At 53.4% G+C, this 25,881-nt stretch overlaps 13 protein-coding genes across 13 annotated transcripts; 5 read left to right on the top strand and 8 right to left on the bottom strand.

Moving 5' to 3' along the window:
• Nucleotides 1-2,200: 2,200 nt before the first annotated feature.
• On the top strand, nucleotides 2,201-5,473 carry SETTUDRAFT_108791 (uncharacterized protein; the record flags this gene model as incomplete). The annotated part of the gene is made up of 8 exons (XM_008026235.1): nucleotides 2,201-2,563; nucleotides 2,649-2,674; nucleotides 2,730-2,837; nucleotides 2,890-3,159; nucleotides 3,239-3,929; nucleotides 3,976-4,113; nucleotides 4,160-4,945; nucleotides 5,000-5,473. The coding sequence occupies 8 exons, from the start codon at nucleotides 2,201-2,203 to the stop codon at nucleotides 5,471-5,473; spliced, it is 2,856 nt and encodes a 951-aa protein (XP_008024426.1).
• Nucleotides 5,474-6,351: 878 nt separating this feature from the next.
• SETTUDRAFT_39026 (uncharacterized protein) lies at nucleotides 6,352-7,344 on the bottom strand (the record flags this gene model as incomplete). Its single annotated transcript, XM_008026181.1, has 1 exon — nucleotides 6,352-7,344. One exon carries the CDS (start codon nucleotides 7,342-7,344, stop codon nucleotides 6,352-6,354), a length of 993 nt encoding a protein of 330 aa, XP_008024372.1.
• Nucleotides 7,345-7,755: 411 nt separating this feature from the next.
• SETTUDRAFT_168708 (uncharacterized protein) lies at nucleotides 7,756-9,640 on the bottom strand. The gene is made up of 3 exons (XM_008026234.1): nucleotides 9,265-9,640; nucleotides 8,076-9,217; nucleotides 7,756-8,023 (listed from the first exon to the last, which is right to left on the bottom strand). The coding sequence occupies exons 1-3, from the start codon at nucleotides 9,633-9,635 to the stop codon at nucleotides 7,977-7,979; spliced, it is 1,560 nt and encodes a 519-aa protein (XP_008024425.1). The 5' UTR covers nucleotides 9,636-9,640; the 3' UTR covers nucleotides 7,756-7,976.
• A 390-nt stretch (nucleotides 9,641-10,030) lies between these two features.
• Nucleotides 10,031-10,247, top strand: SETTUDRAFT_27834 (uncharacterized protein; the record flags this gene model as incomplete). The annotated part of the gene is made up of 2 exons (XM_008026161.1): nucleotides 10,031-10,055; nucleotides 10,108-10,247. The coding sequence occupies 2 exons, from the start codon at nucleotides 10,031-10,033 to the stop codon at nucleotides 10,245-10,247; spliced, it is 165 nt and encodes a 54-aa protein (XP_008024352.1).
• A 111-nt stretch (nucleotides 10,248-10,358) lies between these two features.
• SETTUDRAFT_168707 (uncharacterized protein) lies at nucleotides 10,359-10,847 on the bottom strand. The gene has a single exon (XM_008026233.1). The coding sequence runs from the start codon at nucleotides 10,688-10,690 to the stop codon at nucleotides 10,382-10,384; it is 309 nt and encodes a 102-aa protein (XP_008024424.1). The 5' UTR covers nucleotides 10,691-10,847; the 3' UTR covers nucleotides 10,359-10,381.
• A 360-nt stretch (nucleotides 10,848-11,207) lies between these two features.
• SETTUDRAFT_168706 (uncharacterized protein) lies at nucleotides 11,208-12,899 on the bottom strand. Its single transcript, XM_008026232.1, has 2 exons — nucleotides 12,261-12,899; nucleotides 11,208-12,210 (listed from the first exon to the last, which is right to left on the bottom strand). Exons 1-2 carry the CDS (start codon nucleotides 12,733-12,735, stop codon nucleotides 11,474-11,476), a joined length of 1,212 nt encoding a protein of 403 aa, XP_008024423.1. The 5' UTR covers nucleotides 12,736-12,899; the 3' UTR covers nucleotides 11,208-11,473.
• A 973-nt stretch (nucleotides 12,900-13,872) lies between these two features.
• Nucleotides 13,873-15,080, top strand: SETTUDRAFT_149972 (uncharacterized protein; the record flags this gene model as incomplete). Its single annotated transcript, XM_008026231.1, has 2 exons — nucleotides 13,873-14,485; nucleotides 14,533-15,080. The coding sequence occupies 2 exons, from the start codon at nucleotides 13,873-13,875 to the stop codon at nucleotides 15,078-15,080; spliced, it is 1,161 nt and encodes a 386-aa protein (XP_008024422.1).
• A 1,214-nt stretch (nucleotides 15,081-16,294) lies between these two features.
• On the bottom strand, nucleotides 16,295-17,240 carry SETTUDRAFT_168705 (uncharacterized protein). The gene is made up of 2 exons (XM_008026230.1): nucleotides 16,950-17,240; nucleotides 16,295-16,858 (listed from the first exon to the last, which is right to left on the bottom strand). Exons 1-2 carry the CDS (start codon nucleotides 17,177-17,179, stop codon nucleotides 16,513-16,515), a joined length of 576 nt encoding a protein of 191 aa, XP_008024421.1. The 5' UTR covers nucleotides 17,180-17,240; the 3' UTR covers nucleotides 16,295-16,512.
• Nucleotides 17,241-17,603: 363 nt separating this feature from the next.
• Nucleotides 17,604-18,853, bottom strand: SETTUDRAFT_27830 (uncharacterized protein; the record flags this gene model as incomplete). The annotated part of the gene is made up of 5 exons (XM_008026160.1): nucleotides 17,604-17,654; nucleotides 17,875-18,114; nucleotides 18,163-18,529; nucleotides 18,624-18,771; nucleotides 18,823-18,853. 5 exons carry the CDS (start codon nucleotides 18,851-18,853, stop codon nucleotides 17,604-17,606), a joined length of 837 nt encoding a protein of 278 aa, XP_008024351.1.
• A 516-nt stretch (nucleotides 18,854-19,369) lies between these two features.
• On the top strand, nucleotides 19,370-20,065 carry SETTUDRAFT_39020 (uncharacterized protein; the record flags this gene model as incomplete). Its single annotated transcript, XM_008026180.1, has 1 exon — nucleotides 19,370-20,065. The coding sequence occupies one exon, from the start codon at nucleotides 19,370-19,372 to the stop codon at nucleotides 20,063-20,065; it is 696 nt and encodes a 231-aa protein (XP_008024371.1).
• A 201-nt stretch (nucleotides 20,066-20,266) lies between these two features.
• SETTUDRAFT_168704 (uncharacterized protein) lies at nucleotides 20,267-21,412 on the bottom strand. Its single transcript, XM_008026229.1, has 2 exons — nucleotides 21,164-21,412; nucleotides 20,267-21,109 (listed from the first exon to the last, which is right to left on the bottom strand). The coding sequence occupies exons 1-2, from the start codon at nucleotides 21,257-21,259 to the stop codon at nucleotides 20,336-20,338; spliced, it is 870 nt and encodes a 289-aa protein (XP_008024420.1). The 5' UTR covers nucleotides 21,260-21,412; the 3' UTR covers nucleotides 20,267-20,335.
• Nucleotides 21,413-21,513: 101 nt separating this feature from the next.
• Nucleotides 21,514-21,714, bottom strand: SETTUDRAFT_108607 (uncharacterized protein; the record flags this gene model as incomplete). Its single annotated transcript, XM_008026228.1, has 1 exon — nucleotides 21,514-21,714. The coding sequence occupies one exon, from the start codon at nucleotides 21,712-21,714 to the stop codon at nucleotides 21,514-21,516; it is 201 nt and encodes a 66-aa protein (XP_008024419.1).
• Nucleotides 21,715-22,650: 936 nt separating this feature from the next.
• Nucleotides 22,651-23,778, top strand: SETTUDRAFT_108506 (uncharacterized protein; the record flags this gene model as incomplete). Its single annotated transcript, XM_008026227.1, has 2 exons — nucleotides 22,651-23,635; nucleotides 23,696-23,778. 2 exons carry the CDS (start codon nucleotides 22,651-22,653, stop codon nucleotides 23,776-23,778), a joined length of 1,068 nt encoding a protein of 355 aa, XP_008024418.1.
• Nucleotides 23,779-25,881: the final 2,103 nt, after the last annotated feature.

The raw sequence follows: 25,881 nt of genomic DNA, 5'->3' as shown, positions 1-25,881 counted from the left end.
TGTGCTGCGTCGTCGGCTTTGGCCAGGCCCATTCGCCGTGGTATTGTCCTAGGGACTCGTGTCGCCAACTACGCTTGAGCAAAAACAGCAAATGGCATGGCCTCGACAGTATGCAACCCACACCCAGGCGACGACGTCTTTGTTCCTCGAATCGCGAGAGCCGCCGCGCACCCGTTGCATTGTTTAGGGTGCGGGCAAGTGGCCGTCATGGCATATTCCGTCAGAGCAGACTGCACTCGCCTGCTGAATTACGCGCCGGCCTTGCAACTAACACGACCCGGTCATAACAACGTACAGACTCGACGGGTTGGCATTCGCTTGCCCTTGTCACGGCGCAGGCTGCTGACTGGGATGCGCGCAACCCATCGTCTCGGTTGCGAAGGAGCTCAGCCCATTTTGAAACCGACAACGGTCCTGGCCCGACAATCAGGCTCACGAATGTCCGAATATTGCAGCAAACCGCGAAGTGTCCGTGGGCAGCCGAGAAGCATGGTGAAGCGCAGCGAAGCGCAGCGCAGCGCATCGCGGCTCTGCCGGCTCATGCCATGTCGCCCACGTCTTGACACGCAGCAACCCCGACGCGCGCACATGCACGAGGAGCTTGAGCCATGCAAACCGGTGAAGCGTGTGATGTCCCCAAACTCGAGGTCCATGTCATGCCTGGCCACGCCCACGGCGATCTGCGCCAGAATAGACGGCGGGCTGGTCGCATTTGTGCTCAGCGGCCCCGGAAGGCTGAAAGGCTTGGGAACACAATGACCAAGCTTTTGCGCGAGCCGACACACTAGGCATGTCAGGCCTCCCGCCTCACGCGTAGGTAGCCCTGCGCCCATGGCGGGCATGCTCTTTGTGTGGAGATTGGGCGAGGACCAGGGCCTGCGGGACCCTCTGGAGGGGGACGACGAGGGACTGCTTACCGTGCTTATGCTCTGGCTATCTGGCCCGCCGGCGAATGGCGACGTGTAGCGCGGTCGACGAAACAGCACGCCTGAACAAATGTGCCTTTGCACACACACACACACACACACACTGACTGTCGACTCACTCCGAGTCCTGTCCCGTACACACACGCACACACCCAACCATCCGTCTCCCTGTCTGTGTGTGCGTGCGCAAGTACATGGGGTCCTGGCAACAAGGCTACACGCGAGGCTACTACACACTTACACATCTGCCGCTACGCACCCACACCTGACATTCCCCACCTCCACCAATGGCCACGCCTCGCAGCGCAAAAGTCTCGGGCATATGGCTCTCTGCCTCTGCAGGGCACGCCATTACTCACCGTGGTTCCGTGGCCTTTGCTGCAAGGGGCATCGCCCCTCGTCGTCATGGCAGCAACCCTGTGTTCTTGTGGCCTCTCCATACATGGCTCTAATCCATACCTACATACATACTACCTACATACTACCTACATGTAAGCTGCAGGACGGTGCGCCATTGCCGGAGGGCTGAGCACCGTCATGCTCCACGCCCAGTCTCTATTTCGGGTCCTCGATGGCTTTCCCAAGCCACGCTCCTCTGAGGAACCGATGCAAAGACCGAGGCGGGAACGGTCCGTAGCCTGGCCACTCACCATCCTGGCCCGTCCCAATTATGGCGCGCGGGCGCCTTTTGGCCCAATCTTCATGACGGAACCGTTCCATGGCCAGCCCGCAGCCATGCCCGCGGGCTCTGGCGCATGCTTTCGCTATACACCTGGCCCATGCGCTCACCATGGCGGATCCCCTGGCTCCCCCCCCCATGCCTACACACTCTTTTGCACCCTGCCCGCTCGCAGCCTCGACCATGTACATAGGCCTCCTGCTTCGGGGTTGGCTCAGGCACAGCCCGCAGATATTTACAGTCTTCTCCATACACTGATCCGGGCGCAGCCCTTCTCTCCTCTCCAATTGTCACAAATGCCTTGTTTTGGAACGGCCTCCTTTCCCCTTCTGGTCCTCTACACACCACGTTAAATTACCACCCCTGGCAAGTGTTTCTTAATTCAACTCTCCTACCCTCGCTTGCCTATCACTGTCCTGGGGGAACTCCGCCGACTCTTCCAAGACATGACCACTAGCCCATAGCAGTCTGCCCTCCACCCACATTTGGATCTTTTTGCCTCACCTCGACTGCTTCCCCACTTGAGCCTCCCATCTTTGCTAGTCCCGCTGTCTCGGTCTTGGATATATACCACCCATCGCCACCTTGGTCAAACATGTCCGAACCCAGCAAGACAGGAGGCCTCCCACTGGATCCCACTACCACCAACCCACCACAACTCCAAGGCACCACCACGACTCCTCCACCAACCTCTCTACACATCCAACACTACAACACGCTGTCGACCAACAACCGTCCCAAGGTCCCGAAAAAGACTAGCCCTCGCCGTCGCCTTGTGACTAACCACCACGACGAACCATCACTCCCCCACATTAGCTCCTCTCGTTCTGAGCAACAGTCAACTGCCAGTCCTACCGACATGGCGTCTCACATGCCGCCTGTTCACTACACCAAAACCGGTCGTGTCAGTAAAGCGAAGAAAGGTTTGAAGGTGCACAAATGTGACGTCTGTGGCAAGGTAAGCCCAACTCTTCCCATCCTGCAAACAGGCCCCACGCCGTATGCGTCTCGTAGTACTCTACCCTCCTGCTAACCACGACTAGTCTTACACACGCGCTGAGCATCTAAGGTTAGCCCAAGCTCATGATTAAGCGAACCGTTCTAATGGCTTTTTCTTAATGCAGGCGACACAAAAGGAACCATGCGCCAGACGACGCACTGGTCTGTGAAGTGTCTGGATGTGGCAAGATGTTCCACCGCATGGATCTTCTTGTCCGGCATCAGGAGCGGCAGTACGTGAGACCCCAGCCGCTTTTGAGCTCTCTATACTCACATGCTTGACAGCAACGAAATGGGACATGATTCGGGCCGTCAAAGCCCAGCGCAGTCTCCAGTTCCCATGACCGTCTCAACCCCCGCTCTCGAGCCTTCCATGCTGAGCGCTGCAACCGCTTTGCCAGCCCACCCATACTATCAGCCCGTCTCTCCTGCACTTGAGTCGGCGCCGCTTCCAAGGTATAATTACGCTCAGTTTCGTACTCCTCGAACGCCTCAGACTTTTTCGTCAAATTTCAATGTTCCTCGTTCTTCTCCACAGTCCGTTTTCAGCCCCAAGTGAGTTTCATTGTAGCACGCTTCCCGTCTTTCAATACTGTTCAGTCCCTACCATTGCGCACGTGCTGACATGCTCAAGCCAATCTAAACACCGTGGTCTGCAATTTAGTCGCCAGCTGGGGCCGGCCTCAGTGCCCGTCGATGTTCCAAGCCTCTGGCCTGAACCATACAGCCCTAACCCTGGGTACTCGTCGTCTAGTGGTTACGTATCGCCGATTGCACCGACCGACTATCCAGTATTTAGCAACACACCTTACCACCGAACACGCACTCCTTCAAACGCATCATGCATCGATCAGCCTGGGTGGTCGTTTCCATCACGGTCCCCTGCTTCCACGACTTCGACCATGGCCTTTACTTGGCCTTCGACAGAAAAGGGGCACACTGCTCCGGGCCTTGCATACATGCATACTACTTGCCCAATGACTAGCATGTCGATGACTAGTAGCTTCGACGGAATGCCTGACTTCGGCCACTTTGGCGCAAAGAGCATGGCGCAGAGAGATGAAGAGGAGGCGGCAATTATTTTTGGAGATCAACAATACGGTATGCCTTCGATCGACAACACCTATCCGTTTGAGCAATGTCTTGACAGTTACTCGAGGCTCTTTCATCCCGCTTTCCCCGTCGTCCATCGATCTGCCCCTGTGAGCTCATCGCCAATGCTGTACGCAGCCATGGCAGCCATCGGGGGTCAGTTTTCGCACGATACGAACATCAAGAAGCAGTCCCGAGACCTTCACGACCGGTGTGTTAAATTGCTTGAACGGGTAGGTTGATTGTACGGGCTATTGACCCTTGACTAACGAGTAGCAGCGCGACTATGAGGCCATGACCGAGGCCGACCGACTATGCGACTTTCAAGCAATGTTTCTTGTTGAGGTCATGTCGCAATACCGTGCCCGTCGAGCTGGCAAAGTCTTGTCATCTCGATTCGAAAAGGTCTATCACAGAGTGCGTTAGTCTCGGTCCGCATACCGCAAATAACTAACCGGCACAGGCTGCCGATGACTGTAGATCCACTACGCTGTTATTAGGTGACATTTTGTCTTCTCTCAACCAACTCGGAGATGTAACGCCAGAGCTCTGGCATCAATGGATCGAGCTGGCGTCCTGGCAACGCCTGCTCCTGTCTTGTTACATCCTCGAGTCTCAACAGGCCATACTACTCGCTCGCAAACCTCTTCCTTCACTTTTCCAAGGCACAGCCTTTGATCTGCCCTTTCCCGCGCACGTCTCGCTATGGGATGCCACTGATTTTCCATCATGGGTAGCAGCAGCTCGGCAACATTCATACACTCCTACATACGTTTACGAGATAACACCAGACTCAACTTCCGTCTCTCTCGACAGTTTTCAGTCGGCTGTCCTGCTGGCCTCTCAGTACCAGTGCCCTAAAAACTCTTCGTACATTTCATTACCAACAGCCTCAGACATGGAGCACCTTTTTTCTACGACGCCCGCCACCGCGCGGACACTTTCTACATCCAAACTCGTGCAGGTGACGCCTCTTCGTGCACTGCTAGCCGTCGCAGGCGAGTCTTGGATTCTTTCCGAAAAGGTCGAAACAGCGCAACTGTTCACCACACTAAAACGGACTCTTCGAACATGGGTGTCTCAGCTCTGGTCTCCTCCTGCTCCGGACGCCGTACCAGTCAAAGAAGCCGTGCGGCTGTCGATTGAGATTCTGCAGCAGGCACTCCAGGAGCAGAGACTGAGTGTATTACCAGAGATTGGGACAGATATGGGCATATTCTTCGCGGCTTTGGTATTATGGGCTGCCACGGTTGCCGCCACTACTCGCTTGAGCGGGCCACGACCAACAGAAGCACAGCAGCAGTGCCAATCCGATGCCCTACCTAGCTCCAGCTCGACGAACAAGGCTCCTCAAGCAGCGCCATGTGATCAAGCGCCCGATCGACCTTCTACGCGCACAACTGCCGGATGTGTCTATCAAAGCAACGCCGGCGGGCCACCATCTCCCATCATCGAAGCCACACCCGAAAATCCCATTCTATCACATGCGCAAATCACCATCAACACTATCTCATTCCTCAACTCCGCGCAGCTTACTTATTCCAATGCCGCAACCACGACATTATCTACAGCCGACCATTTGCGTCATCAAACCGGCTGCATAAGTCTCCTTCTTTGGGTGAAACTGCGCCTACGCGGTGTTTCTCTCGAGGATCAGCACGTCGCTTCCGATACTTGGCCATCTCAGCCTGGCGAGAGCCTTGGCGAACTTCTTGATGGAGTTGTAGGATCGCTTGAGCGCATCTTGAGTCGTGGGTGGAGTGGATGGGGTATTTGATTCAGAAACCCCTCTGCTTTACTTTCTTCTTCATTCTTCTTCTTCTGCTTCTTTTCCAACTTTTTGCATCTTTGCAATTTTTTCTCCCTTCTTCTTCTTCTGTGCCAATACGCAGCTTCTTTTTCTTCTTCTTCTTTTTTTTTCTCCTTTTCACTCTCAGTCGCTACTTCTCATGCTTTGTTACGAATTGCTGTCTGCATAGCGTTGCGTCGCTGTATGACCTCTTTTTTTCTTTTTCTTTTTTTGGCGGGGCTTCTTTTACGCAGACAAGAAAGCCCCTCCCATATACGACTTTTATGATTTGACTTTTTGTTTGCTCATCTTTGGCTTAACGGTGGATACCCCTGATGTTACTACTTCTATCTCTCGCTTCTTCCTCTTCATTCTTCCTTTCTTACGCTACCATGTATCATGTAGTGTTGTTGTGTGTTGGCTCCAGCGATGTTCCAATTCACTTGTATCAATGGCTGTATTTTATGTCGTTTACTTTTTTTTTTATTTCGGTTTGGTCCCATGTGGGCCTTTTGTGCTGAGTTACAGACTGGAGACTTGTTTGTAGGACTATCTTTGCTACGTATGCATGTATGCATGTATGTATGTACGTCATGTCATGGTATATCAGCGCAACCCTCTTCTCATCATGTGTTGTAGTATGGGTCTCGTTACTCAATTCATGATCAAGCGCCCTTGGAGAATCGAAAAAAAGTTTTTCTTCACATTTGTAGCGATGAAAAATCTGATATACGTTCCATTCGCATTCAAAGTCTCGGCTCAATATGCAAAATACGGATCTGCTTTTTAATAAGACATTCTCTTCGTCAATCTACACAGCCACATCTACCATGCATCATTTCTTGCCCCCCTTACTGATTGACAACTCATTGCTTCCGCCGCCTCACAAAAACACATTTCTCGCCCCTTCTCTCCACAAGCACTATCCTATTACCAGTCCCATTTCTAGCCACCCGCTCCCCAGCAACAGCAGCAGCAGCAGCAGTGGTGTACCCTATATCTCGTGCATATTCCCCGCACAAAACCCCCTCATATCCCGCTTTACACATATCACTATACTGTCCCCTCTGCTGCCACTGCCGCTGCCGCTGCCACATAGACCGAACAGAAACATGCTCTTTGCCAGTGTCGTGTCTATCCCGTATATGCATGTGCATGGCTCGATGTATTTGCGCATCAGAACCCGGACTGGGACTGGGACTGGGACTGGGACTGGGAGTAGCTTTTCTAGATGGGTACGATGGAAACGAGGAATATGGGGAAGAGAAGGAGGTGCGTGAGGCGGAAAAAGAGGCGGACGAGGGGGTGCAAGAATACATGCTGTGTAAATCTCGCGATAAACTCTGATGCGCTATTTCCGCCGCTGCCGCTGCCGCCATTGCTACACTATTCCTCCTATTCCTACTCCTGTTGCTGTCAACATATCCAGTATCTACATCTACATCTGGACTCGGACGCTGATCTCGGGCCGTGAACCATGCTGGGAGGGGCAGAGGAGAAGAGCTATTTTTGGTGGAGGTTTGAATGGGTGTGGTTGCGATTTTAGCTTTGTTCTTTGCTCGCTCGCGTTCTAGCTCTCGTTCTTGATCGGTATGTCTAGTTCTGCGTCTGGTTTCGTGTTCGTGTTCGTGTTGGAGAGGAGAAGAAGCGGAGGAGGGAGAGGGTATGTCTGAATGTGAATGGAAATGTGAACCATGATGCTGATTTGGATATACATGTGGCGAGACGACGTGTACGTCGTATGTCCCGTGGCGCCTTGGTTGGATTTCTACGCCTGAATTCCGTTTGCTTGCTTCGTTCCGTGTGTTGATGTTGGAGTGCTGGGTTGGTGCTTCTGGCCGACATGTCGTTGTGGTCATGGTCGGTGCAATCTTACCGTATTGCGAAAATGGGTTGGGTGTGATGGAGCTGGTGGCATTGTGCGCAGTCTTGTCATATACTGTATGTTTTTTACTCGTGTTCTTTCTTTCTTTGCAAATGAGCGTGTTTGGTCGTGAGACTAATGGTTAGACTACTTGTTTGCTGGTTCATTTGCGATTGTGAGTCTTCTTGTCCCTGGCTAATGGAATAAACGAATGTCATGAACTCTGTAAAGCAAAACTTATGCTTGTTATTGGTGGGAAGCTGAGTGCTGTTTGGTGTTGGAGTCGATTGAGGTGGGAGCAAATTTCCAAAGGTATGACTTTCAATCACGACTGAGGAAAACTGTAGATATTGAGTGGACAATACACAAAGTTTTGGTATTGCCGAAAAAGTTCAATGTCTCAACAAAAACAGTATAGATATCGCAAAGCGATGTCATCGTAAAATCGAGGAAATGCCAAGATAGCCAAGACAACGTGAACCATGGTACTGGTATCAAACGATAAAACAACTCACACCCTACATAACCTCCATTCTTGCATTTACTCATAAATTCGAATGCAGTTACCCAAGCGCTGACAAACATGCCAAACATCCAGAAGCGTCAAGACTAAGCGAGTCATCCTGTTTACAACTTGGACCTCCGTTGCAGGTATATTTTGATGGCAGCGGCCGCTGAAACATGTCAGCGGACTTTTACTTCGCCTCCAGATGATTGTTTACTTACCAACAACAACAGCCAAACTCTTCACGCCGACAAAGCCCATAAACCATGTTCCCCACCCGAGGGGTAGACCATCGCGATCAAAGTTTGGCTTCATGTCGTTCATACTCACAAACTCCTTCTGCTTTTTGAGCGTGTATGGCGGGTATCTGACAGCCATGAGGCTTTCAAGCCAGGCTGGGGTGGTAGTCACACTCCTGCGGTGAGTAAAGCAGTCGAAGCTCGCCTTGCCTCGGTAAGAGCCCTGACCACTCGTTCCAACACCGCCAAATGCAAGTGTGGGGATGGAGCCGTGGAAGTAGCCATCATTGAGTGAGGCACCGCCACTGCGTGTTTCCTTGAGAATCTTTTCCATCTCTGCTTTTGAGCCAAAGGCGTAGGTTCCGAGCGGAGTGTCGTGGATTTCGTTTGCAATCTTGATGGCTTCGTCGAGGTTGTCAACCGGAAGGACTGGTAGAAGCGGACCAAAGGATTCAGCGGTGACCATGCTGTCGTTCATGTCGTTGATTTGGACAACCGTGGGCTCGATGAAGAGTTCGGATTCGTCCATGGTGCCACCAAGAACAATCTTACCGTTGCTGTCGTCGACCATCTTCTTTATGCGTTGGAACTGGCGCAGATTGACGATGCGGCCGTAGTCGGGCGACTTGCGCGGACCTTCCGGGTAGAATTCTTGAAGCTGCTTCTTCATCTCGTCCAGGAAGGCTGGCAGGATTTCGCGGTCGACAAATGTGCAGTTTTGGCTAAGACAGACTTGGCCAGAATTGAGTGTCTTGGCCCACAACAATCGCCTGGCAGCCAGCTTCGGATCCGCATGCTTGGTGACAATGGCGGGGTTCCTGCCGCCCAGCTCCAGAGTCAGCGGTGTGAGTGTCTCGGCTGCCTTCTTCGCAATGATCTTGGCGACCGCCTCACCACCCGTGTAGAAAATCTTGTCCCACTTCTGGTCCAGCAGAGCCGTCGTCTCGGGGATGGCACCCTGGATGCACGTGTAGCAGTCGGGATCGAGCGAATCACGCAGGATCTTCTCAATGATAGCGGCAGCGTGGGGCGAGGATTCAGAAGGCTTGACGACCGCAGTGCATCCGGCTGCGATGGCGCCAACGAGGGGGCTGAGAGTGAGTTGGATGGGGAGGTTGTACGCTCTGTTGCCGTCAGTGTCGCCCTACATCATGGCCATGGGGCAGCATACCCAATGATCAAGACCGCACCCAGTGGATCCTTCTTGATGCGTGGGTTCATGAACTTGTTGGTCAGGGCGATGTCCGGTGCCTTCTCGTCCTTTGCAAAGCGGGGGACATTGTTGGCCATCCAGATGCAGTCGTTCATGCACCAGGCAATCTCGGTCAGGTACGTCTCAAACGACGGCTTGCCCAGGTCTTGCTTGCAGGCCTCCTTGATGAGCTCCTCATTGTCCTTGAAGCCCCAGTAGAGCTTGCGCAGCTGCTGGATGCGGAACTCGAGCGGCCTGGTCTTGTGCGAGAGAAAGGTGGCGCGCACCTTGGCGCACGTGGGCGCGATGGCGTCCATGGGCGTGTGCTCAAAGGGGGGTAGTTGAGCCATTGTGTCGTGTGGAATTGGGGATGGAAGGGAAACGAGGGGGGGTCAAATACAGGAGGCAGAGGGGCAGCATTGGCCGACTATTATATGTATCAGTCGCGCCCGCACCCGCACCCGCATGGCATGGCATGGCCTGCATCCTGACATCTGGCAGGCACGCCGCCGACTCGCAGACATGCCTCGGTCCCACCTGCCAGGGATTAGCCTGCCCCGCCTGTGCCGAGCCCCATTGGGACTAGCGCCGTCTGCTCCCTCGCAACACGCTCCAAGTGTTTGCGCCCCCGCCGTTTTGCCTGGCTACTTCTTCCACTTTACCGCAATGTGCGGGGCCGTTGCACGCACGAAATCATCAAGGCTTGTCGAGAGGAGGCACAGAGCCATGGTAAATACAGTAAGCCATGGCCTCCGGGTCGTCCAACGGTGGTAACCCGGAAGATGAAGTCCTCATTCTTACAATCGGCTGACATGTGACTAGAGAACGTGGAGATTGTGCCAGCCGAAGCCAGCAAGGATTTAGCCATTGCCCAGGGACTGCCGCCTATGTATACACCTGTTACTGAGCAAGGCTGTCCCGAGTCTTTCAACGAGCTGCATCTAGCATCATCTGGTCAATGAGTTTGCTCGTCCAGGATAAACACGATGGATCGATCCAATTCAGAGCATGTGCAGGTTGGATAGATTTAAGACGACTCCGAAACAAACCCACACACTACGTCATTCCATCAAGGTTTGTATTAAGCAGCACCCGCCTATGCGCTTGTGTCGTCTAGGTATGCAGCCAAGCAGCCATGATCCCTGGCGTAACGGTCGGCGGTGCAGTCCACGAGCTGCGAGCCTAACAACTCGGATCCTCGGAAGCCGAGCACTTTCCGAAACTCCACTACCAGCAGGACTCGCTTTTTCTCGGACCGGACATGTTCGTGCCTTGTGACGGTGTCAAACTGGCTTCCGAAACTTCGCGCTCTCGCACTGGGAATGGCGACGTGGGCGGTCCGTTGAGGGGGGGGGGATACCCCAAGTCTATGTATGGAACATGCATGCAGGGCTCGAGTATCCATCCCAGCTAAATCATCAACCTTGCATTAACACGACCAAGGCTTACAAAACCATGTGTGTTGCCATGGATTTTCCATTTGAAATTCCATGTTACACATTAGACCCTAGATATGGACTTCCATATTTGGTAATTTGCATTCCAAGGCATAGAGCACCAGCCAATCCGAGCATCTCGTTTGAACCATTCCACTGATTTCAGTCCACTGGTTTGCTTCTTGAATTCCCATACCAATTTGGAAACCCCACTCACAAATTAATGGAATACCAAGACTTCCCCCCTCCGCATCCGCGTTTATTTCGCACTAACCCAGTGGAGTAGGACGCAGTCGAGTTACGCATGACAAATGCGCTTACCCTCACTCTGAGCCATGTATGATAGCTGATGGTGTATTTTCTAGCGTCCGCCTCGGTACCACGAGTGCACAAGATGGTAGCACGTTATTCGTGTATTTTGCAGACCATGTGATGTCAGTGGCTGGTGGCCGGGGAAGGGGCGCTACAGAAAGGGTTGAGCTGCAAAGCGGCATTTTCCCATGCCATGCTGTATTGCAGGAAAAAGCTTGGTATCACTATCCTAAAGCGATAAAACATTGAGCAATATCCAACACGTTCAATACAGGGCAGCAATCCAGTCGAGTAAAAAAAAAGGCTTCTCAAAACAGTAATTGAAATGGGTATTATCCACACAAACACCGGCCGTAATAATCTCTACCCTTAAATCATGATACAAAACGCAGCTTGCACTCTTTGTTCCCCACATTTTTGCTTTTTTCTTGTCCTTAACATTATCCCGACAAGCCAATCAATTCAGGCTCATTCCCCTTTGTGTCTGTAACCACCTTCTCCTTGACCAGATACGTGTCCCTCTTGCCATGCAACTCCTGATGCAGCAGATCCGTCAGACTCTGCATCATGGCTGCCTCGGTACTCTTCTTCGTGCGGTGCTTGTCAATGGTGTGGTGGCGGATAAATTGACCCGTGCATTTACTCGTGATCCACGAATGGTCGGTGATGCCCGGGTAGCCCATGGCATCGTTGCAGGGAATCTCAACAATGTTTGTGCCGTTGGGGTTGAAGTCGTAGCGGATGTATTCGGAAAAGGCCTTTTGCTCGTGCGACCACTCGTTTGCCCATTGCTTGCATTCAGGGTACCGATCGCTGGTGGGGCATTCTTTCCAAGCCTCGAGCATGTCAAAGGTGTGGGGCAGCGCCTGGGCGATTACGACGCCCGTGTTGAGAGCGAGTTTGCCGCGGCTGTCTTCGGAAGCGTGCTCGTCGCCATTGAGAATCTGGCGCGTGTCGAGCGGCATGGCAATGCTCGTGTCGGGTGTGATGCCCCAGCGGTTGAACAGCCATTCGACGGGGAGTTCAAGGTGTTGGATCGTGGCGTCGGCGTCGATGAAGATGACAAACTTGTACGACTTGAGAAGCGAGTACAGCACGTGTGGTTTTACCCATGTGTTGTGCATACCCTCCATGTCGGCGGCGTTGATGAAGCGGTAGTCGTAGCCGTGGATTTGCGCTGCGAGGCGGTTGGTATCGTTGCGACGAGCGAAGCATGGGGGGACATACCGTAAAAGAAGTGGTTCATGAAACTGGCGCTCACCATGCCACCGTCGCCCTCGGCCTTCATCGTCTCCCAGTTCAGTCGGTGCTCGTTCCACAGTTCATTCTCCTTGTCGGGTATCCGCGTGTCAATGTCAACGATCAAGACCTGGTTTCTCAGTGGCTCTCGCCACCACGGCGCATCTTCCTTGACCTCGTGGACCTTGCCCGACGCATCGGTATATGTCGGCTCGTCTACCGGATAGCGTATGGGCTCGTACAGCCGGAAGAACGAGTCGCTGAGGGAGGGTTTCCCAAAGACGGGGCGATCGTTGTTACACAGGTTATTTGTCGTTTCTTTGGCTGATTCCTTGAGCTGCTCCACGACCTTTGTGCTGGTTTCGCGGAGACCGGTCGTGGTGGAGAAAATGAGCAGACATATAATGACAAAGACGGCGCTGGCGAGGGCCAGCTTGTTGACGGCGGTAATGGGGCCTGCCATGTTTGCGCGGACGTGTGCAGCACGCCTGGAACGAGCGGAAGGGGTCGGGTGGCCAGTCAAGATAGCTAAGTAGTGTGGCAAAAAGAACAAAGCCGACTACAGCCAGGGCCCAGGCAGGGAGGGGGAGGGGGGGAAAGCAGAGGATTAAGTGTAGGCGGCTGCGCACAAAGGCGGCATGGTGGTCGACAAGTAGTGGCGAGCTGGGCCATTGGAGCCAGAAGCAGCAGCGTCAACGTTGGGATGCCTTGTACGCGGGTCCCGAATCGACGGAGTGCGAGTGGTCGAGGCAGCAGCCGCGTTAGACAGGGGTGCGTGGTCGAAGATCGCGTGCGCTAGCGGCTGTGGCTCGGCTCCGGCCAGGCGCGCGCACTAATCGGGGCCCTCCTTTTCACTGCAGTCATCTCGCCATCTCCCCCGTTACCACATTCACCACCACCCACTCGCTCTCAAGCTGCCACCTCCCTTGCCACCTCACCACCCACGCCCGCTGCGTCGCACAGAGCCATTCTTATCGGCAATCCCACATGGACCCTACAGCACACCTACGCGGACAGCACTGGTGCCAGATCATCTCCACTCGATACATGTACATACGCATCCGCCAACCACCGCTGCTCGCGCTCCAGCATCCATGTTCATGGCCAGGACCCAATCCAGTCCGCAAGCTGCCAGCCTCTCCGGGCCCCGCTGACAATCGTCTTGGCGCGTAATATTATGTTTCATGGCTAAAAGGTCCAGCTCCACTTCTGGCTTACACCTACACCCATGCCCATCAGGCTGCGCTATGCATGAATCCTTGCCCCTAATCACTGTCTGCTGCTGCACAGCCTCGTCGTAAGACAGCATTGGATGCATGTACGAACCTCACTCCCAAAGCAGCGCAATAGCCGGCTGCCCTTGGTGCATCCAGTCACATGATATTACACCATCGCCGGCCTTGAAGGTGCAATTTGTGCTTGATCATCATTCCTTATCGCAGCGCCTCAAAACAACACTTTCCCCTCTTGCTTTGCACTTTGCCAATGTGAGCTTACAAATGTCTAGCATGACCAATCCAACGGCCCAAGCAGGATAAAATGCTGCTGTATCATCATGGATAGTGCAGCATAGACGTAAAGGGCGTTGCAAGATAGCAAGATGCCATCCAATTCTCTACCCCTACGTACCGCACTGATTGGGCTCTCTTCTTCAGCCGTCACATCATGGGCAGCCGCTGCACATCTGCCTGGCCTCTTTACACCCACCGGCCGCTCTAAAATCACCATCACCGCATTGCTGAATAGCAGTGTTGATGCTGCCAAGTCGGCAATTGACCAATTCAAGCTGCCTACTACGACAAAAGCTTATGGCTCTGCAGAAGACCTTGCAGCAGATGCTGACATTGATCTTGTCATATGCAACACCAGGGTCGACAGGCACTACGAGACTATCCTACCAAGCGTGAAAGCGGGCAAGGATGTCTATGTCGAATGGCCGATTGCTGCAAACAAGGAACAAATTGATGAGATTGTCGAGGCAGCAACCAAGAGCAGATCCAGAGTTGCAGTGGGTTTACAGAGACGATGGGCTCCCCAAGTAATCAAGCTACGCGAGATTCTCGATGGCGGAAACGGCGATCTGGGGAAAGTACTGAGTTCTACTGTGCAGGCCTTTGGCGGCACCATCGAAAGAGCGATTCTGCCCACGGGCCTAGCCTACTTTACCGACAAGAAAGTCGGCGGGAATCCCATTGCCATTGGAGTGGGGCATGGTAGGTGTCCCTAATGATCAGATTGCTACTTACCAACACAAACACAGTTTTGGACTTTGTCCTATCCACCCTCGGTAACCTGGACCCTTCAACCCTGCACTCCAAAGCCCAAATCCAGCGCCCCGACATCCCCATACGCAATCCATCTACCCAGGAAATCGTCGAGCACAAAACCTCAGATGTACCGGATCTCCTCTCCTTCCACGGCGCGCTGGCTCCATCTCCCCAAACAGCCGCTGATGCAACGCTCTCTTTCCATTTCCGCCGTGGTCAGCCCTTTCCCGGCACGCCCGCTCTTACATGGACTATCAACTGCGAGCATGGCGAGATCAAGTTGACGTCAGCGAATAGCATGGTGTTGCCTGCGAGCGAACGCGACGGGCCCGTAACAATCCAGGTCCATGACTACAAAACCAACGAGGTGAAAGATGTAGCCTGGGACTGGACTCCGGACCAAAAAGAAGTCCCCATTGTCGCAAGAGATGTCATGTGGTGTCTGTACGCATTTGCAGACGGCAAGGCGGAGGGCGATGGCTGGGTGGGCCTGCAGGACGCAGCACAGTACGCCAAACTGATGGATTCATTTCTCCAGTAAATACATGCCTAGATGTATGTAGTTAGTCCAATCCCTCCATTCTCCCATGTCCAAACTTTCTTTTTTTTTCATTTTAATTTTAAAACAAGAAATGCATGCGGAGTCTGACTCCGCTTTTGGAGGAAAACGCCCAGTCCGCAACGTGGATTGTGGTTCATGGCATCCCTGCACCTAAGCATGCATTGCTATACACTTGTCTGGAAACAAAACAAATACCCAAAATCCATGCGCATTTACAAACAGTACTAGTACATATCCGCGTTCAGAACCGCTCCCTCCCCCCCCCCAAATCTTCCTAGCTATATTAAAAGACTCTAAACAAACCAAAAAAAACATATAAAGCAGTCATGAGAGTATGTTGCTTTGAAATCCAACTTTGGCGCTTACTTACAGTACTTGCCACAAATGCACATTACGCAATGGATTGATGGAAAGAGCATAGCCAAGCCAAGGCCAAAGCCTGGGCGAAAGCAAGAAAAAAAAATACTAGGCCCAGCGCGCAGTAAGTAAGTAAGTAAGTAAGACTGAGATGAGATGAGATGAGATGAGATTGGCCCGTCCGTTGCACCGATAGACTTTTACAAGCACAAGCAGACATGGCTAGCTAGCTAGCTATCTAGCTTTATTAGTATCCACATGCAAAAAAAAAAAAAGAAGAGGCCATTTCTACGTAGGTGTACTTGGCCGTGAGAGATACAGGCAGATACCGCGCTGCGCCTTTTTTTTCATTTTTCAATTACCCTGTGCCAGGTGAAAAGCTAGCTCGGAATCAAATGGCGTGGGACCCGCGTGGGAATACACATGTAGATAATAGGTCCGTGATGGCGCGGCCCCCCCCCCTTCGTTTAAGCCCACGAGCCGCGTTGCTGTTGAGGCGGTGTCTGGGCGCTGGCTTGGAAGTATACGAGTTGCAAGTGTTGGGTAATCTCCACCGTAGGAGCGAGGAGCTGCGGGATTTCAGACAAGCTCAAGGCCCCCCGCTCCTCCCTCCTCCCTCCTCGCTCCACCCTCCACCCTCCACGTTCTGGGCTCTGGTGGTACGTGCAGGAAGAAGAGGAAGAGGAGGAAGAGGACGAGGAAGCGCCTTAAAGTCTAGCGCGAGCGCTTGGCCATAGGGGTCTGCATACAGCGTTGCAGCGCCAAGGCGAGGAGGAAGCAAACTATGAGGGCTAGAGATACAACGGCACGCCGTTTTATTTTCTTCAGGAATTTGATTTTCTAACAGTATTGTGTGTATTGCTAAAATTGTAGTACTCAAACCATCTTCACCAGCTTGAACAATGGGCAACATGCATCATAGTCATGTACTCTGAAGTGGTATAATGTCCCCCCAACGCCTTGCTCTTTGTGTGCCAACGCCAAATCATCCTTTGATGCCGTCTTACTTGCATCAGTTCCAGACCGTATCCAACTGCATAACTCTTTTTCTCTTTTACCGCCTCGCCTTGATGTTGAATGGGCTTTCCTCTGCCGCCTTGTACGAGTCAAATGCGAAGAGACTGATAAAGTACAAGGCGAAGAATCGAATGACCAGATCGCTGAGCCCGCCGTTGCCCATCAGCATCCGTTGTGCACTGGCAAACGGACTGTTGCCAACCGGCCGGCTGGGTTCTGTCGCTGATCCCAGCGTGCGCCCTTTGGACTGAAAGGCAGCCGAGGCGGCTGGCCCTGAAGTATCGCTGGCAGCTTTGCGCACGGCGGCTGTGAGGGCAGAGGGATTTGCGCCGCGGATGGTATCGACGACCGAGTTGGACTTGATGACGAGAAAAGTGGGCATGCTGTGAACAGTCCGTGTTAGCGATTCAGATCCCGAGGGAGGCTTCCATGACTCGACGGTCGGAACTCGGTCGTGGCAATTGGGATACGTACGCGCTGATGCCGTACTTCCTGGCCACTTCCTGCTGGCTGTCCACATCGACCTTGACGAATTGCATCTTCCCAGGCTTGGTCTCCTTCTCGGCCAAGCTCTGGAACACGGGCGCGATGGCTTTACATGGCCCGCACCAGTCGGCGTAGAAGTCGACAATCGTGTATGTGGACTGCGAGAGCAGTTGGGAGAAGTGCGACGACGAGGTTACGGCGATGATCTTGCCCGGCATGGTGCTGACTATGGCGCCGTCTTGTCGTCTTCTGAATCAATATACGGCGCAGGGTCCCGGGCCGAAGAGCCCGAGATCGAGGTCGAAGAAGCGGTTTCCTCATCTGCGCCCAAGGCCAAGAAGTCAACAGCCAAGAAGCGCCCCCGCAAGGAGACGGACATGAGCAGCGATGCCGAACAGGCGTACGTGCCGAAGAAGTCGAGGAGCAGAGCGGTTCCGTTGGAGGAGGCTGAGGCTCCGGCCGAGGCTGTTACAGCAGGTGCCGAAGAGAAGACGGCTGGGGAGGCATAAAGTAGAGCGATATTACGGAAGGACATGGTCATGGTGGTGTAGTCTACGAGGCAGCATGTAGGAGGGTCATGTACGGAGGATCATCAGCCTGTAGCTAGCCATGCTCATCCATATGTACCAGGGTAGCGAACGCTTAGGGCGCGCTCGAGTAGAAGAATAGCGAGCCTAGCGATGCAGCAAGACGCTGACCAGTTTCAGCTGTCATGAGTTCCAAAGCATGTTTCTAGATTCCCGGCCAAAGGTGATGTGACGCGTCTTACCAAGTACTGTAGAGGGCAAGGCGGTCAGCGCACGACCCCCCCCCCCCCCGACGCTTCAAGTGGCGCAAGCTGTCCTCCCCCGCAAATTATATCCACTCCTCCACTGCCACTGCCACGCCCAATCCACTGAGTCGCACCACGCACAACAACTGTGACGTCGACCTCTCCATCCTTGGCACTAGCTTTCGACTTCTTGCTACGAGACTTCTTGGCCTTTGCCTTGGGCGGCTCAATCGCACGCTCCGGCGGCTCGACGATCTTGCCCGTCTGGAATGTCTCGAGCACCGCGGCCTGGACTTCTTCAGGGAGCTCCTCTACGCCTTCGATTGAATCGCGCTCGAAGAATAACGTTACATTTGCCAGGTCAAAAGCAGAGATACACTTCTGCGTGCGTGTTAGACTGGATTCATGCCCGCGGAGAAGATGCCGTACCCAGTGCTTGTAGACAGTCGATGCATGTTCGCCATCAAAGGGAATAAGGATGCCGAGCCTCAATTCGCCCTTGGTGATCTTGATCTGCTTAGACAAGCAATCCTTTCCACGGCATGCAGCCGCACGAGCGGCAAGGTCGACCTTGTACGCCATCGCGTTCTGATACTCTTGCCCGTACTTGGGAGCATCCTTGGCCAGATCCTCGCGGATATCCTTGAATTGCTTGTCGACAGGCATGCCGTGCTCGAATGCTAGTCGCACCTGCTCCTGGCTCTCCGGGCTCAGTGCGTCGTAGCCAGGCGCCTTGGTTGGGTCGTTCTCAGTAGTCTCTTTCAAGCCTTGGATCTGATGCTTCGTCGCACATGCCCTAGGTATGCTTCAGCATTACATACTACCTCACTTGTACGTGCTTATCCATTCGCATCTCGAGCCTCACACGCCCCAGCAGATGGACAACTCACCAATGACGCCAAGCTATGTAATATCGCATCTCAATGTCGTTGTCGAAGAGCGCGCGTGTACCAATACGCAGCTCGCCTTTTGCAATCAAGGCTTTGCTACGCTTGCATGCCGCTTGTTGACAAACTGATAGGCCAGTGCTTGCATGCTCTAAGCAGCATTAGCAGCAGGCAGAGGTAGGCATGTTCATCTGCTGCGTACCTAGGCGCCATTTGGGGCCGTCTTCTTCCATGATGCCGAGATTCTTGTGGAGCACAGTTTGAGAGAAAAGAGGGGGAAGCCGGAGGGCGAGAGAGTGAGGGGAGCTGAGACTAGCAAAGTGGGTTTGTTCTCACCGGCCAGGCGGGGCTTGGCGAAGAAAGAGGAAGTCACGATGGCGCCCAACCACAGTGGCGCGACTCGATGTGAAGATTGGTTGCCTATGAGCAGGCAGTGAAAGAAAGAACTGAATGGTCCGTTCTCGCTAATCTGTTACACTCGGCACCACTTCTGCTCTCTTGCTTCAGTGACCAAATAGCTTTCACTGTGGTCTCTGCCAGTCTGAGTATCCGTCACAGAGTAATCCTTCGCCACGAATGCGGCATTGTGAAACTCTAACCAACTGCGAATATACTGATTATAGAATGTCTATAACATGACGGCATTCTAAATGCCGTCACAAATCCAAACAGCAAACACGTGCCGTCTATATATTTTGTCTCCTCCGCACAACCTACTACTTCTCCCGCAAGTATTGCCCTGGGTTCCCATGTCTGAAGAGTCTAAAAACCACACAGCTTCCGTACCCCAGCAATACAATAATGCCTGGCCCTACAATGCCCTCGTCACACGCTACATCGACCTCTACACAGAGTACCTCACGATACGCCGGCACATTGACCGCGCCAGCCTCGCCTATCCTTTCGAGCGCGAACGCACAATCCACAACCTAGTCAACACGCGTGCTCGGCTCGAGCACGAGAACCAGCTTCTGCGCCGCCAAAACCAAGATCTCAAGACGACCAACGAAACAAACCGGAGCATCAACAAAAGCCTCCGGTGCCGGTACAAAGACACGCAAGAGACGCTGTGTGCGATCCTGGAGGCGCAGACAGAAGGGGTAGAAGGTGAGGCGCAGAGATACCAAGAAGAAGTGGTTAGACTCCGCGAAGAAAATAGGGACCTTCGGAAGCGGGTTAAGCGGTGGACTAGGTGGGGCGATGTAAATGCACAGGATCTGACTCGCATGTGGGATGAGGAAAAGAAAGCGAAGAAGAGACTTGACAAGATGCAAGAGGAGGTGGAGAGATTGAGATGTCACAATGGTGGACGTGTCGTTGGCGATTATAGGCGGGCAGAAGGAACTGGGGATGGCGAAGTACAGTCTGCTGGGGAAGAAGGGGCGGATGCCGTGGAGACATGTTCAGTGCATCAAGAAGAGAGCCATAGGATTGTGAATGGATGATGATTATGTGTGATGTCCTTCTGTCACATAGCACATAGTCTCCAGCTGTAGAAGTTAGAGACTAGTCTTTTCCCTCTACAAAATCTTCTTCATAGCCCACTTGGGTAGGTTCAAGGGAACAGACATATAACCAGTGCAAAAGACGTTGAACTTGGACTCCAAGATAGACAGCGGCACGGCATGTATTAGACATAAAATACGCAACTTGTATATTCACATCCATAATTCTCCAAAAGTCCAAACTTCACATAATCAACGCCTATCCAGTGGCTACAGCGAGCTCGAGTTTGTCGAACTTGACTCGTTGGAAGTTGGCCGGCCGCCAGCCATCTCGGCCTTGTCCTTCTTTCCCAGAACGACGCGCTCACACCATGAGCACCAGCTCCTGAGCTCGCCCTTGACCTCGCGCTCAAGGTACTGTATCGACTTTTCTTTCTCATCTTCGTACAGCTTGACGCATTCGCCGACGCGGACTTGCTTCTTGAGCTTGACTTTCAGCACGCCGCCGATGCCCTCAATCTCCTGGGTGAGATAGGAGGTGCCCTTCCAGCGTTCAGGGGATTCTGATGTGGGGGTTTGCGTCCTCTCGATGGTGTCGAGAAGGTCTTGCTCGCATGTCTCGTGTTCCACAACTCGCGCGCCCAGACAATGGCAGCCCCGTCCACACTCGACTCCTTCATTACCTTCGCCGGCCCCCGTTCCGACTCCCCCAAGATAGTGGCTATAGCGCGTGCGCCAGCTCCATCCGCGAACGTACATGGTGTCGGCATTGCGCAAGTCTTTTCCGCACGGCGCGCAAAACCATATGACATTGTCGCAGTTGCACGGGGTACGCTCAAACGCTGGCGCAGTGAATGCTCGTGGCTTGCCGTCTTCAAAAAGCACTGGGCGCAGGCTCGGCGACTCAAACGGGGATGAGTCGGATGACGAGCGCTGTTTCTGCGACGCCATGAGCAATGGAAGCGGCGCCTTGGTGCATGTGCGGCAGAGTCGACGATGCCGGGCGCGCAGTGCAGGCGTGGGCGGCGGCTTCATTGTGCAGTTCTGGCGGGCGTGCATTAGCCCCAACTTGATCGAATACGCCTTCAAACGTCATACCCGGCAGACGACAAGGCCGCAGCGCTGGCAGTTTCCCACCATATCGCGTGCACATGTCCCAACACGGCCAGCGGTCAGCCTCCCTTCCAGTGCCATGGCATGCCGGCCTTGTTGCAGCCACGGCCCCGCCTTGTCGCTGACATCGACATCTTCGTTGTGGCAGTGCAGCGTGTGCTTGACGAGCTGACTACGGTACTCCAGCAGATTGGCACGGAACTGTCTGCATGTACGCGATAGATCATGAAGTGTGTTGAGATCGAGCTGGGCGGCGAGCTGGCTCACTATCCTGTCGGGTTAATGTGGTTAGCATGCATCAAGGCGTGGAGTCAAGTCCATGCAATGGCTAAGGCTCACGGATAGCAGCTCAGGGCAGCGCTGAATCCATTGACGTTTGGGTTCGGCCTCTGGTCCGTCACTGTCGCGCTCTGCCCACTTTCTGCCGTCGATTCGTCAAGAGAGTGGTGCAGTGGCTTGACGTTGAGTAGACCAGACGCGTGAGGGGCTTGCAATGAAGGCGGTTCATCGTCTTCCAGATCCACTAGGACCACCATTGTTGCCAACAAGAGCGTGCAGCATCCAAGCCAGTTTGGACTCGGGACTGCCAAAATGAAGATGTCGTTGTCAAGAGAGCGATGCCGGAGTCGTGACGACTAGACGGCACGCTTGATCGCGTTAGTGGGGCGCTTGGCGCTCCTTACGCGGGCTTTGGTTCCGTCGCCCTCTACGCGTCTTCAACCCCAAGTTTCATTATTAGTCCATCGTCATGAAAAACATCAAGGCATGCTGCGGCGAGTCGAGTTGATGGGCTCGCGGGGGCCCCCAAACTCACAGGTATGTGCGGTTGGTTGTGCATAACCATGGTCACGTGCAGCAACACACTGACGCCAGCCACAGAGGCATCAAGACCAAGTGCATCCCAAGAGAAACCAACACCATATGTAGCGAGACATGCTCTCTTCTGTTCTCTCGTCTTCAGGCCCGCAATACTACCTACAGTCAAACTGAATGTGCGTCAATTCAATAGCTGCTCCCAACGCACCAGCCTCCAACACCACAACGCGCATGGCGGACTGCTGTTGTACGCTCCGCTAATTCCATCGACAGGTTGTCCCCTAGCTTTTCTGATACCCCCTGGTTGTTCGCTACAGTACGCATCTGGGAATAGCTCAGTCAAAATCCAAGACGGCAACTCGGTTCTAAACCTCGCTTCAGGTAGCTCTTATTCCTAAACTGCAGGGGCACGACCAATGGACGGCTCGCGTCGCAGCCATCACATCCTGCAAGACATGGCAGCCTTCAGAGGGCGGCGGCTACAGTGGATATAGCGAGCCTGAATACAGACAGGTTGAGCAGCCAAAAATAGGTATGACCGCCAGGCTGCCCAACACTGTCTCACTCCTTTGCTTCTTCACTCCTCCGTATTTCACCCCTCAAACTCCCCATCTGTGACCCCTCTCCTCTTGTTTAGATTCCTCTCATGACTGCACATGTCGCGCCAGTTGCGCCGCGAAGATTACACGGTAGGATGGGTGTGCGCGCTGCCCATCGAGCTGGCCGCCGCCCAGGAAATGCTGGACGAAGCGCACGATGACCTCAAGCGTGACTTGGCTGACAGGGACGAGAACTTGTACGCCCTTGGATCGATAGGCAAGCACAACGTGGTCATTGTGTGCCTACCTGCTGGTTGCATTGGTAACAATCCGGCGGCGGCTGTGGCGGCTGTGGCGGTGCAGATGCGGGCGACATTCAAGGGGATGAGATTTGGGCTGATGGTGGGCATTGGCGGGGGAGTGCCTAGCGAACATGTGGATATCCGCCTTGGGGATGTGGTGGTTAGCCAGCCCAGCAAGACGTTTGGCGGGGTGGTGCAGTACGACATGGGCAAGGCAACACCAAGCGGCTTTGAACGATCAGGGGCACTCAACTCGCCGCCGCAGATGCTACTTGCCGCAGTCGCACGAGTGCGGGCGAACGAGCTTCGAGGCAAGAGCAGGCTTGATGAGCACCTTTCTAAGCTCGAAGGCGTCCCTAGGTTTCAACGCAGCAAAACAGGCCCAGACGTCCTCTTTGAGGCCGCATACAACCATATGGGCGGACAGACATGCAGCAAGTGCAGCGTCGACAGACAAGTGGATCGAGTGCCGCGCGAGGATGAAGAAGAACTGGTAGTAACCCACTATGGCACCATCGCATCAGGAAACAAGGTGATGCAAGACGCTATCCAGCGTGATCAAGTCAGCGCCGACCTTGGCGGCGTGCTCTGCTTCGAGACGGAGGCGGCGGGCCTGATGAATAGCTTCCCGTGCCTCGTGGTGCGCGGTATCTGCGACTACGCCGACTCGCACAAGAACGAGCGGTGGCAGGCATATGCGGCGGGTACGGCGGCAGCATGGGCGAAGGAACTACTGTCGGTCGTTCCCGCAGTGGAGGTGGTGAAGGCGCACATGATGGATGAGGCCCTCAGCGCAAGCCGTTAGTATAACACTCGTAAATGCAAGATGCTTTGGACGCACATCGCTGACATTCCAACAGGACATGCGCCCACCTACTACCTCCCGTTTTCCAAGAACCAATACTTTGTTGGACGACGGAACGAGCTTGAAGTATTGAAGTAGAGGCTGTCAAACATGTAATAGACGCCTTTATATCGCATCACCGCGACAACTGGGCGGTGTAGAAGGAATATCTATCGCACGCACTCCAGTTGCTAGATGAAATGAAGGGGAATGATAATCATGACTTGGCCGTTCTACCTCTATTGGTGGGACGATGTTTCCAGGAAGACGGGAGGATGGAAGATGCAGCGAGATGGCTTCAAGAATCGTGTCGACGAAGGGAGACACGAGGTGAAGAGGACTCGGACTTGCTGATTGTTCAATACGAGCTCGTAAAAGTATACCATCTCAACAATCAGCCGAGGAAGTCGATGAAACTGTTTGAACGCTTGATGAAAGTATACAAGAAGCTGACAGAAGATGCTGGCCCCCAACTGTCAGCGCAGTTATGGCTCGCAGTAACCTATCGCGAAGAAGGACGAGTGGAGAAAGCAATAGAACTGCTTGAGCACGTTGTCAAAGTATGAGAGAAACAGGCAGAAGACGACCTTGATCGACTGGAATCGCAGCACATGCCCGCAATTGCAATATGTAGATAACGGACAGGTGCAGCAGGCGATAGAGCTGTTTGAATACGTTGTTCAAGTAGGAGAAAAGACGATGGGAGAGCACTTCCGAATATTAACACAGAACGAGCTGGCACGAGCATACAAAGTCAACGGACAAGTGAAGGAAGCAGTAGACTTATGGGAGCATGTAGCTAAAGTCACCGCAAGGATACTCCCAGAGTACCACCCAAACCGACTACTCGTGGAGGGCAACCTCGCGACAGCATATTATGACAACGGACAGGTAGAGAAGGGGATAGAGCTTCTTGAGTATGTAATCACAATCGGGGCACGTACATACCGGGACACCATCCTCAGCGCACATGGCCACAAGATGTACTTAAAGAAATGTACGCACGGCTTGGGATGGGCTGAGCCTTCTTGTAGTTAGCTGTTTAGTCTGCTACCAGCAAGTCCGAGAAGGGCAACAAACGAAAGAAGGCGGATTGAGATGATTTTTCGCTGGACTAGAGTGTACGGCATTCTTTCCGCATTTTCCTTGTCTTGTGAGACTGATGTACGAATCTCAACGGGCGGAACGGGTCATCGTACTCGGTGCCTCAACTCACGTCAGATTGGCTGCAGAGCCCGCATGGAGGCGAGGTAGAAGCTTACGATGGACTTGGCCTTACTTATCAATTGCTTACGCTCATCAGAATTGATTCTCAAGGCTTTCCAGAATCTAGTTGCTGAATGCTGATGATGGTCCCAGGGCTGTCTGGATGCTAGGTCCGAACTCCACTATATCAATCCTTTATGGAACATGCCATATGGGGTAGTGACTTCCAACGAGTATTCACTATGTTATGGACTCGGGAGGCGTTTGAGTGTGCTGAAAAAAGGAGCAGGATGTGGGTACGTGTAGTGCAGCCTTACGTTATCATACATGCCGTGTGTAAGCGTAGCAGGTGCCGTTTTCCGCTACACAGTAAGTAACTTTCCTATACGGGGTTAATGTAACAATACCCATTGTCGGACTAGGTTTTGTGTTCGTAGTTCGTATTGGAATTGAGCACTTTACCTACTGTAGTCTCGTTCGGCTCTCCGCGGCACGGACCGGATTGGCCCGTGCAGCGTCACCTCCGACCAGAAACCACAGGCTAAACGAGCTATACGAAACCCGCGTCTTCCATGCCATCGCAGTAGTTGTATACATACACGTTTCCTCAAGTCCGGTACCGACGCCAGCGGCCACTAATGCTGCAGCCCCGATCCCCTCGCTACTGTACGATCGGTGGTCAGCGGCTGAGGAACATCTGACAGCTATCAGGTCCACTGGTTTATCGTACAGTGCCCGTGCACCAGATGAGCACCATCGCCAGTTGAGCACCCCCACCACCACAACAACAAAACTTCAACGCGTCAAAACTCAACCAATATGGACCCGATTCAAGAAGCGATTGCAGAAATCGAATCGCGAGAACCAGGAGATAAATTCTCGTATGAAGCAATCGCGAAAAAGCATGGTGTAGCACGAATGACGTTGATGAGACGACACCGCGGCGAAACTGAGGCCTATGGCGTGCGCAACCTCTCCCTCCATCCACAACACGAG

Source organism: Exserohilum turcica (assembly GCF_000359705.1).
Source record: "Exserohilum turcica Et28A unplaced genomic scaffold SETTUscaffold_17, whole genome shotgun sequence".
NCBI lineage: Eukaryota > Fungi > Ascomycota > Dothideomycetes > Pleosporales > Pleosporaceae > Exserohilum > Exserohilum turcicum.
The sequence above is the reverse complement of the archived record's forward strand: the minus strand, read 5'-3'. Positions and strand labels throughout refer to the sequence as shown.

Excerpts from the sequence above, each read along its gene's own strand:
- SETTUDRAFT_168706 (XM_008026232.1), bottom strand. The coding sequence starts at position 12,735 with ATGGCAGGCCCCATTACCGCCGTCAACAAGCTGGCCCTCGCCAGCGCC. Across the intron at positions 12,211-12,260 it reads CATGAACCACTTCTTTTACG|CGCAAATCCACGGCTACGAC; the intron begins GTATGTCCCCCC and ends ACCGCCTCGCAG.
- SETTUDRAFT_168708 (XM_008026234.1), bottom strand. The coding sequence starts at position 9,635 with ATGGCTCAACTACCCCCCTTTGAGCACACGCCCATGGACGCCATCGCG. Across the intron at positions 9,218-9,264 it reads GGTGCGGTCTTGATCATTGG|AGCGTACAACCTCCCCATCC; the intron begins GTATGCTGCCCC and ends TGACGGCAACAG. Across the intron at positions 8,024-8,075 it reads GAGTTTGGCTGTTGTTGTTG|CGGCCGCTGCCATCAAAATA; the intron begins GTAAGTAAACAA and ends GACATGTTTCAG.
- SETTUDRAFT_168705 (XM_008026230.1), bottom strand. The coding sequence starts at position 17,179 with ATGCCGGGCAAGATCATCGCCGTAACCTCGTCGTCGCACTTCTCCCAA. Across the intron at positions 16,859-16,949 it reads AGGAAGTACGGCATCAGCGC|CATGCCCACTTTTCTCGTCA; the intron begins GTACGTATCCCA and ends GACTGTTCACAG.
- SETTUDRAFT_168707 (XM_008026233.1), bottom strand. The coding sequence starts at position 10,690 with ATGGATACTCGAGCCCTGCATGCATGTTCCATACATAGACTTGGGGTA.
- SETTUDRAFT_168704 (XM_008026229.1), bottom strand. The coding sequence starts at position 21,259 with ATGGCACTGGAAGGGAGGCTGACCGCTGGCCGTGTTGGGACATGTGCA. Across the intron at positions 21,110-21,163 it reads GCGGCCTTGTCGTCTGCCGG|AACTGCACAATGAAGCCGCC; the intron begins GTATGACGTTTG and ends CACGCCCGCCAG.